Below are 11,224 nucleotides of genomic sequence, written 5' to 3'. Positions count from 1 at the left end.
GAATATGTACACCGTAAATGAGGCCTTTGCAAACTAAACTCTTGTTTTTTAGTTTAATACTTGATATATAAATGTCTATTGCATTTTTGATACGATAACTGTAAATAATTTAGCTATTATAACTGTATAAGAATTTAAGAAAGTTACTATATAACAATGTTAGGCGAATAATAATTCCGAGATTGAAAAGTTGTAATTTTTAAACAAGCTTATACATGTATGTATTAACGTAGTTCTCTACGAGTCAGAAATATTTGTCATTATATCACACGATGAGAAAGCTAAAAATTAATTTATTAATGTGAGAAAAATCGAAAATATCTTTTTGTCTCATCGAGTCTTGATTTCATATTATTAAAAGTTTCTTTTTCAAAATAGCTGAAATAATTATATGGACATTTTATTGTACGCCACTGTACATATAGAGTGTCTAACAAGTAACTAATTAACCGAAAGGTGATGGTAGGTTGGGTCACATCTTCCTTCAGTTACTTGTTAGATATTCTGTATATTATGCATATTAAAATTTTATTATTTTAATAAGCCAGCTCTCTATTTAAGAATTTTTTAATATGTATATGCAACATATTTATACAATTTATAGAAGTAGGAGAGACCAGGGCGGAGTCGTCACTACAATTATCTCGAAATCTGTATGTTGTGTGAACTCGCCATTAATATTGTAAACACTACTTATGGTGCCCATGTAACCAACGGAGTTTAGTGTGATTATATGCCATGTTGTGATTTTCATTAAGGCAAACGAGTTTTCGGAGGTCAAAAGTAAAATTTTTTGCGTCAAAAATTTTAAATATTTTAAATATTATTTTCTCTCCGAATCTCGAGATAAGTGATTCTGAAGAGTAATGTATGCTGAACACGAATCCAGTGAAATTTTTTTATTTTTATTGAATTCTAATATTTCATGAGCGATCAAAGTTAAAATCTGTGTCCGGGGCGAAGTCGTCAGCAAGCCATATCATGGAGGTTTCGGCCGAAAATCTAAGTCAAAGAAGCAGCAATGGTCGGATTCCGGCGAGGACTTGAATAATATGTGATGCGTGTGCTCAGAGATGACAGAATAGAGCTGACGAGAAACAGTGCATTTCGTGCGAGCGTAGGGCACATAAGTGTGCGCTTGTCTTGTAATTATTTTCCGCCATCGTGTTTTTAATGTTTCCATTTTTCTATTAAAAAATAATTAATAAAATGTACCCTATCATTTTTCACGATTGGAATTGTGACTTTTCATTTAAAATTCAGTCCGAGAATGTAGTGACGACTCCGCCCCGGCAATTTTGACATTTCAATTTTTGCACCTTTGTCGTTTTCACTCTATACCATGTTGAACAAAGTGACGTAGACCAAAAATGTCCCGATAAATTTAGTAGCCAAGGGTTCACTCTTTACAACGGTATACCACATTTTACTAAAATTATTTGTTTTGTTGTTAAAAATCGGCACCGAAAAAATAGTGACGACTTCGCCGCGGTCTCCCCTACATATTTTTAAATCTATATTTTCAATGTAAACTTTTGATTTTAAAATTTTCAGATATAAAAAATTAAGTTTTTTTTCTTAATTTTAACTTTTTGATTATCTTAATATTTATTGCTTTTACCTTACCTAGCAATTTTAAACATTCCGCAGGCATGTTGAAGGAATGCCAAGAGCATTGCTCCTGTTGCTACTAATACGGTTACTCCTATACATAAAGTTAAATTTGTATGGAATAGCAATACGTAGTAATGTTTTTCTTGATCGATCAAATACTCAGTTGAAGTTTGTAGGCGATATGATCGAGACTTGTTTGCGGATAAAATAATGTCGATAAAATCTGGCCTCAATTGGGCGATAATAATAAAAGATGCAACGAAAAGGAGACATACTAAACAACATTATAAAGACTTAATATAAATTATAGTTTGTTAACAATAACTACAATTTAAAACTTATATTAAGATTAGGTACTATATACGCAGTATTTGATCTATGTGATTCTTTTTTCCGCAATTCAAATATATATATATGATAGCTTTTCAAATGCAGATTCTCCTTTTTACATTATCTTTTATTTAATTGTCTTAACATTTGTTAAATTTTGCTCTTTATTTAAACTAAATAATAAATATATAACTTATAAATTTAACATTTATTGCTGTAGTCGAAAGCATTTGAGAAAGAAAAAATATAGAATAAAATATTTTTATTTTGAGAATTGCTTGATTCTTGCTGTTTTCATTATTTTACCTTTTGATATTTTTAAATTTAAATGAAAATTATGACGCTTTGCCAAATTTAAAATATTTCTTATGTTATAGAAACTTTAAACTTATTAATATATTTTAGATATAAAATAAATAAGAGATAAAAAATATTGTTTTACTTGTAAATGCAATCGTATAACGTTTTGCGATGCCTCCATATCTGTTTATAATGGCAATTTCGTTATTGTCCTTTATATCATCATAAATACACTGAAGTTGTTCCATTAAATTTTTTATCTGTTTGTTTAACAAATTCTTATGTTATTTTTGTATCTCTTATGGCTTCTGCACACAAAACGTGCAGAAACGCTTGCTGTGCAAACAAGAAGCGACGCGGTAGCTAATTAACATATGTACCGTTTTTCCTTAAGAACCAGAAGTTTATTGGCTACATCGCTTCTTGCCGCGCGGCAAGCGTTTGTGCTGAAGCGATTAGTAAAAATTAAAAAAATTATAATGTCTGTAAAATTATAAATATTTATTCAAACAAATATAATAAATAATCAACTCACTGTGTTACTGTTAACGTAAAACGAGTTGTATTGTATTGCTACGGCACTGAAACCAGAAGAAAAAGCGAAAATCTTTATAATGTGGTCTGTAGTACATTTGGTAGTTACAAATGTTGTAAACTGTAATCAATAATTTTTTGAAGAAGTTAGAAACATACATATCTTTATCCCTTATCAAAGTAATCTATGTATATTCTGCCTAAACATACAATATAAAAATGTTTGATTTATTGGAGCCGGACGCTTGAAACAAATCGCGCTGCTTTCTATCCATATTATATCTGTCGATAATTGACTATTCTACTTTGTTTAATATTGTAAAACAACAATTTATAATTATTTGGAAGTAGTGCCTCAAATATTTAACAATCTATTTAAAATTATTAATATTATTAAAAGTAATATAATATTAAAAATAATATATTTGTAGATAAAATCATATTTATAACTATAGTAATATATTAAAAATACATTTAATAACATACGTTAATATATAATAATATATCGATACGGCATAATAAATATATATACACATATTAATAAATATAATAATAACAGTGTCTAAATAATAAACACTTTTATATAAAATATATTTATAACTCATAAAAAATATTACTTATATCATTTTTGTACTATAAATAATAACACTATATAATTGTGCAAAATGTAGTACGTAAAAGCAAAAATTAATATCTTTGACCTAAAGATTGTTATAAACAATGTAAATGTGTACATATATGTATATATGCAAACTATTTCTCAATTAATTTTTCCTTAGCGAAAAATCGAGAGATCATTATTTATTGTTATTAAAATTTTTAAAGTTTTTGTACATAAGTATATGTTAAAATTTGCAGCAAATATGTGATTATATACTCTTAATCTATAAATTATAAGTCTAATAAAACAAATTTACTTTAACAGAAATAAACAAAGCATGTCGATTTGACTACTTAGGTTGCTTTCCGATATTCACTGTCAGTACTGAAAATCTATAGGGTACGTTACGTAAACTATAGATTTTCAGTACTGACAGTGAATATCGGAACGCAGCCATATTAGCACTTTTGTAGCTTAACACTTAAGGGAATTTTAGATACTCAATTATTTGTCACTCAATCTATGTTTTCATTAAAGAAATATCCCCAAATTAATCGAAATATCGAGAATATCAAATAATTCTAGATATCCTGTATAATAAATACAATAATATAATCAGAATATTGACATACCTGAAATACAACGCAAGATATAAGAATACTAAAGATACTGATTAATTACAGTTGAACATATTTGGATTTTTTATAAGGCCACAAACCAACTATCAGTAAAAGAGTTCGGTTGAGACTAAAATATTTATCCACGACACTGATCATCTCTCTGCCAGCATTAGAGTGCGTATAATAGAAATAAAAAAATGAAGGTTTCCTTATCCCCACTATTTGGTTGATCTATTAAATATTTATATCTATATTAGTTACGTTTTTTCTTCCAGCAAAAATATTAACGTTCTACAATTTGAGATAATTCCGTAATTTAATGTAATTGTAACAAAATACCTTTGTGAAATTGAAACACTTGCAATTTAACACTATATCGCCAAGATGCGGTCGCCGATTAAGTAATCGATTCAATGGCGACAGAAATTCGACAGATGTTTCTTTCTCATGGAATATAATCCACGAGAGAAGTTTTGAAGAGAAAGTTACGCAAGCGCAGTAACCGTTTCTTACTTGCCGGTGGCGTATTCATCTTCGTTCTTTCAACGGGTGCAGTCGTAAGTTACTTTTAAGATTCTTCAGAATAACAATGTTTTAAAAATATTATATCTACTATAAATTTACCTGCAAAGCATGTACCTAATATCATTTCTCGCAAAATAAATAATTTTGCTTTTATGCACTTTCCTACTATCCAGTATCATTCTTACTTTCGATTAAAAATTAAAAGATATTTTAGAATACAAAGATGTATGTATCTAAAAACTTATAAGCAAGAAAGAATTTTGTAATAGCAACTATACATATAAAAAAAATGTAAGTGCATAAAAAGTAAAACAAAATCTCCACTAGGTGTTGCATGTATGATAGCCTTTTGGGAGGAAGATACTATAAAACGGAGTCTTATATATATATAGAAGTGCCTATGCATTTGAAAAATTGTTAATTATTTCGAGAATAAATCATATTAAATTCAAAATCATGATTTTTTATTACGATATTCTTTGTGCTTACTCGCATATATATAAAGAACACATATTTAGTACATTGTATTGATTAAAGTAACATCTTTATTTCTAGAAATGATAATGTTGATGAAGAGTATAAATCATTTTATATGTTAAAATTTATAACGCAAGAAATAAATAGACATTTATGATTGACAACAAAATAAATTTTATTTTATAATTTATTCTCTTTACAATAATGCAATTAGAAATTATGGTACACATATTCATTTGTATATTATATTTATCGAGTTTAACCAAACATACAATATATTATTTTTTGTTAATTCTACATTATAGTAATGTATGTTAATTGAAACGTATCTCTCTCCGTTATTATCACACAGAATACATGACAATAAAAAAAGACAAAGACGCGTTTGCTAGCTATAACAAAAGATAATAATTTTGTTTCGTTATCTCAAGGTATAATACATTCAATATATTACGACATATAAAATATTTTATGTTATACCGAAGCAAAACATGGTAAGGATCCAACAAACAAACCACCAACATTCAGACCAAAAGACTTGTTGCCTCTTAGCAATAGAAATAGTATGAAGTTTTGTATGTAGAGAGGAGTTATGTACCACTGAACTTTGTATCTACATATATAATAATAATATAAAGATCTAACAATTTGAGGAAAAAAGATACTTATAACTTTCACAGCATACGTATATTTACTGTATGTATTATTTTAACTATAGTATTGTATTAACTTCGATAGCAGAGTTTGTAAAACAATATCTGTATAATGTAATAAACTACGATATTTCTTACGCAGTGGCAAATATGAGATCATAATGATCTGTAATTTCTTGTCCGATGAAGTTGGCTAAGAACATGTATATAAAACAAATACCTGTTGATATAAGAGTTATTAGAAGTTCCTCAATATTATATGTGGATGATGATAACATCTGAAAAAGCTAATGTACGAATTTTAGTGCTAAAATCAACTCTTAAATCACAATTTGAATTAGATTCTTTACAATCGATTACAAAATTACTATAGAAATTTTAACTACAACTTATTGTTTAGATTGTAACTGTTTTTATAAATAAACGAATCCATCTATTAATTGCAAGTTTACCTACAGTTATACGATATTTCTTATTGCTATTGTATTATATTGTAATGACAAATTCTTTTAATCAAATTAATATCAGCTGTTTTAATAAATAATATTAAAAAAAATTTTATAGGTAGTTTATAATAAAAAATCTAAATAAAATATTTATGTCAAGGCTATACAGTGTTTATAATTAATCTAAATTAGCAATGTTTTTGTCATAAAATGTTTTACATTTAGTATTTAAAAAATGTGAATTATTAAAAAAACCTGGACAGGGATTTAAAATTTAGTTTCAAAAGATAGTTACCGAATACTATACCAAATAACATAAAAAAATTTTAATTAAAAAATTTTTTCTACAAACTTTAATCTAAAATTTTTAATTTGTTAAAACTATATTACTGAAAATATGCGATTGAGATTATTAATACAAATTATAAAACAACACAGGAATGTTACACAATTCATTAAATGTGAATTTGTAACAAGCGAAACGAGACTTACTCGAAAAGTATTAAGGCTCAAATTAATTACACTGACCACTATTAAAAACATGAAAGATATCTCAAATCTAGATATTAGATAATCGGAAAACCTTTAAAAAAATATGTGTGTGATTTGATATTGCATGTATTAAACAGATATTAAAGAATGTAAATACCAACATCATTGCTTTCCGATGAATATGTACACCGTAAATGAGGCCTTTGCAAACTAAACTCTTGTTTTTTAGTTTAATACTTGATATATAAATGTCTATTGCATTTTTGATACGATAACTGTAAATAATTTAGCTATTATAACATAACTGTATGAGAATTTAAGAAAGTTACTATATAACAATGTTAGGCGAATAATAATTCTGAGATTGAATAGTTGTAATTTTTAAACGTGCTTATACGTATATGTATTAACGTAGTTCTCTACAAGTCAGAAACATTTGTCATTATATCACACGATGAGAAAGCTAAAAATTAATTTATTAATAGGAGAAAAATCGAAAATATCTTTTTGTCTCATCGAGTCTTGATTTCATATTATTAAAAGTTTTTTTTTTTTAATAGCTGAAAGAATTATACATATAGACATTTCATTGTACGCCACTGTACATATAGAGTGTCTAACAAGTAACTGATTAACCGAAAAGTGATGATAGGTTGGGACTTCGCCGCGGTCTTCCCTATATATTTCTTAATCTACATTTTTCAATGTAAACTTTTGATTTTGAAATTTTCAGATATAAAAAATTAAATTTTTTTTAATTTTAACTTTTTGATTATTTTAATATTTATTGCTTTTACCTTACCTAGCAATTTCAAACATTCCGCAGGCATGGTAAAGGAATGCAAGGAGCATCAATCCTGTTGCTACTAATACGGTTAATCCCATATATAAAGCTAAATTTATGTGGAGCAGCAACAGGTAATAATATTTTTCTTGATCCATAAAATACTCAGTTGAGACTTGTAGACGATATGATCGAGACTTGTTTGCGGATAAAATAATGTCAAAATCTGGCCACAATTGGCCGACAGTAACAACAGATATACTGCAACAGAGACATACTACAAAAGAAACAACATTATAAAGACTTAGTTATATAAATTGTAATTTTTTAACAATCTGAAATTTTAAAATTTATATTAGGGTAGATACTGTATACATGGTATTTGATATATGATTTCTTTTCCATAATTCAAATATATTTTCAAATGCAGATTGTCCCTTTTTCATCATTATCTTTTATTTAATGCTTTTAACAATTATTAAAGTTTGCTTTTTATTTGAGTTATAAGTAATAAATATACATGTATAACTTAAAAATTTAATATTTACAACCGTAGTAAAAAAAATGAAATGCTTTTTACACATAATTATTAGATATTGTATTGTATTATAAGACATTTTACATCTGATAAAATTACATACATTTTATTATAATAAGAATATACAAATAATTTTATCTCTTAATCACATAATTATAATTATTGAAAAGTATTGAAAAGAAAAAAACTGCAGAATAAAATATTTAATTTTAAGAATTTAAAAATTGATTCTTGCCGTTTTCTTTATTAGATATACCTTTTAATATATTTAAATTTAAATAAAAAATGGCGCTTTGCTAAATTTAAAATATTTCTTATGTTATAAAAAATTCAAACTTTTGAATATATTTTGGATATTTTGGATATAAAATAAATAAAAGATAAAACATATTGTCTTACTTGTAAATGTAATCGTATAACGTTTTGCGATGTCCGCATATCTATCTATGATGGTAATTTCGTTTTTGTCCATTATATCATCATAAATACACTGAAGTTGCTCCATTAAATTTTTTATCTGTTTGTTTAATAAGTTCTTATGTTATTTTTGTATTTTTTACAGATCCTGCACACAAATTGCGGAAGCGGCAAGCGTTTCCGCAGCCTGTATGCTGAAGCAATTAGTAAATAGTTTAAAATAAAAAAATTATATTTTGTAGAATTATAAAAGTTTATTTAAACAAATATAATAAATAATTAACTTACTGTATTACTGTTAACGCAAAATGAGTTGTATTTTATTACAAAGGCACTGATACCAGAAGACAAAGCAAAAATCTTTATAATGTGGTCTGTAGTACATTTAGTAGTTACAAATGTTGTAAACTGTAATCAATAATTTCCTGAAGAAGTTAGAAACATACATATTTTTATCTCTTATCAAAGTAATCTATGTATTCTGCCTAATCATACAATGTAAAAATGTTTGATTTATTTTGGAGCCGAACGCTTGAAACAATTCGCTTTGCTTTCTATCTGTTTTCTATCTGCCGATAATTGACCATTCTACTTTGTTTAATATTGTAAAATGTAAAACAATAATTTATAATTATTTGATAGTGTCTCATATATTTAACAATCTATTTAAAATTATTAATATTATTAAAACAACGTAGATTTGATTACTCGTTAACATCTTTGTAGCTTAATTTAGAAAAATTTTAGATACTCAATTATTTGTCACTCAATCTATGTGTTTATTAAAGAAAAATCTCCAAATTAATAAAAAAAATATCGAGAATGTCCTGTACATTAAATAGAATAATATAATCAGAATATCAACATACCTGAAATATAATAAACGTTACAATAATACTAATGCAACAAAATGAGTGTAGTCGGGCAAGTTTCGATTTTTGGTAAGGCCATAAACCAACTATCAGCAAAAGAGTTCTATTAAGACTAAAATATTTATCCACGACACTGATCATCTCTCTGCTAGCATCAGAGTGCGTATAAAGAAAATAAAAGAAATGAAGGTTTGCTTATCCCCACTATTTGGTTGATCTATTAAATATTTATATCTATATTTCCTACGTCTTTTCCTCTAGCAAAAATATTAACGTTCTACAATTTGAGATAATTCCGTAATTTATTGTATTTGCAACAAAATACCTTTGTGAAATTGAAACATTTGCAATTTAACACTATATCACCAAGATGCGGTCGCCGATTAAGTAATCGATTCAATGGCGAGAGAAATTCAACAGATGTTTTTTTCTCATAGTATATTGTGCACGAGGAAAGCCATGAGGTAAAAATTGTTCATCCACACTGGGCATGTCTCAGCGACACTTATGCACATGCTTCAGTTCGATATGTACATTCGTATGTTACATTTGATCCGTAATAGTGAGAATTCTTTAACGGTATTATGTCAACCAAACAAATTGTAAGCACATATACATATGTTTATGATATTGTATATATTGTATAGATAAGGAGTGTCACGTTTGACTACATTCTTGCCTGCAGAGTGACTGCCTATGTACAAGCATTATTGCGCATATGTAATAATTAAAAATACGAACGTACGTTTGCGCACATGGCCTTGTTACGCACAAACACATTGCACGCATGATTTTATTGCACACATGCAGATTGTACACATGACATTATTGGGCATATACAAATTGCACACATGACTTTGACAGCTTTCCAGCAAGCGACACAAACGTTTTTTCTTTTTAGCAATGAGTAACAATGATAAAACGACACTTGTGTCGACTTGTGTCGCTTGCTGAAAAGCTCCCTTTATTGCGCACATACACGGGTTTTCAGCTTTCTACGAAGCAATATCCACTCCTCCCCATTACTGCTGCAGGGGAAAGGGCGTAGCCACTCCTTTGCCTACATGTGTGCTGTCTATACACACATCAATAAATTACTTCCCTTAGCACTGACACAAATTGTTATATTTCTTAAACCTTTTTATTAATAACTTTTTAATAAACAACGAGCAACGGCACAGTATATAAGTACAAACAGTAAGGACACTGAGCGTCGGCATACCTTTGATGTAGTGAATCCTAGGTCACATGACCTCTCTGTAGGATAGGGGGCTGTAAGAGAGAAAGAGAGAGAAGTATCTTTCTCTTTGTCATACATACAGGCCGTCATGTTCTCTGTAGGATATATCGATCATGCGCACTGGAAATTGACGACCACTAAAAAAGTAGTGTCCCTACTGTATATACTTATACTGTGGCAACGGCTAAAACCTGAAGAAAAGTTGTGTGTGCAAAGTGTTAATATATATAATTTTCTTATTTTATATGTGCAATGTGTACGAGCGCAATAATGTTATATGTGCAATCTGCATGTGTACAATGTGTTTGTGCCTAATAAAACCATGCATATGCGCAAACGTACGTTCGTATTTTTAATTATTACTGTGCGCAATAATGTTTGTAGACAATCGCTCTGTAGGCAATCGGGAATGTCGGCAAACGAAGCTGTTGACAATGGCGAATGTAGGCAAATAGAACCTCCTGTATATATCTATATATGTATACGTATAGATTTACTTTCATAATTTTCAATTTTTTTAGTATATTCTGCTGAATAGAACTAAATAAAACCAAAAATTAAGAAATCAGGTAATCAAGAAAATATTTAAGAGGGAAATAAATATGAATTTTAAATCTCAGTTTTAGGAACATCAATAAAAAAGATGTAAATAAAATCAATATTAGAACAATTAAATGTTTTGAAAGAGCTGATGTATTGTTAAATAAGAAAGAAAAAGTATCAAATTATTATTATTTATTTTAATTTATTTTTGTAAATATAAATTAATTGGTAATACAAA

General features: G+C 27.7%; 1 protein-coding gene and 1 long non-coding RNA gene across 5 annotated transcripts in view; one reads left to right on the top strand and one right to left on the bottom strand.

Moving 5' to 3' along the window:
• Positions 1-4,424: 4,424 nt before the first annotated feature.
• LOC139820493 (uncharacterized) overlaps positions 4,425-11,224 on the top strand; it is a 29,661-nt gene continuing 22,861 nt past the window's right edge. The window contains exon 1 of one of the 3 annotated variants that reach the window (XR_011733976.1): positions 4,425-4,556. This is a non-coding gene — a long non-coding RNA (uncharacterized lncRNA). The other 2 variants (XR_011733979.1, XR_011733977.1) reach the window with 2 other exon arrangements.
• LOC139820490 (uncharacterized) lies at positions 5,206-9,372 on the bottom strand. Of its 2 annotated transcripts, XM_071790818.1 has the most exons (9): positions 9,201-9,372; positions 8,620-8,739; positions 8,314-8,431; positions 7,395-7,653; positions 6,754-6,867; positions 6,593-6,683; positions 5,793-5,941; positions 5,482-5,614; positions 5,206-5,393 (listed from the first exon to the last, which is right to left on the bottom strand). In XM_071790818.1, exons 1-9 carry the CDS (start codon positions 9,342-9,344, stop codon positions 5,346-5,348), a joined length of 1,176 nt encoding a protein of 391 aa, XP_071646919.1. In that variant the 5' UTR covers positions 9,345-9,372; the 3' UTR covers positions 5,206-5,345. The 2 variants fall into 2 exon arrangements, with proteins under 2 accessions (XP_071646919.1, XP_071646921.1); XM_071790820.1 differs by lacking the exon at positions 6,593-6,683 and having other exon boundaries at positions 5,207-5,393; positions 6,750-6,867; positions 9,201-9,371.

This window comes from Temnothorax longispinosus, chromosome 10 (assembly GCF_030848805.1).
Source record: "Temnothorax longispinosus isolate EJ_2023e chromosome 10, Tlon_JGU_v1, whole genome shotgun sequence".
In the NCBI taxonomy this organism is placed as follows: domain Eukaryota; kingdom Metazoa; phylum Arthropoda; class Insecta; order Hymenoptera; family Formicidae; genus Temnothorax; species Temnothorax longispinosus.
This window is presented reverse-complemented; position numbering and strand designations above follow the sequence as displayed.

Bases quoted from the DNA above. Each gene is read 5' to 3' on its own strand.
- LOC139820490 (XM_071790818.1), bottom strand. From the start codon at position 9,344: ATGATCAGTGTCGTGGATAAATATTTTAGTCTTAATAGAACTCTTTTG. The intron at 8,740-9,200 runs GTATGTTGATAT...TATTGATTACAG, and splicing joins TAACGTTTATTATATTTCAG to TTTACAACATTTGTAACTAC. The intron at 6,868-7,394 runs GTAAGGTAAAAG...AATTATTTACAG, and splicing joins GGAATGTTTGAAATTGCTAG to TTATCGTATCAAAAATGCAA.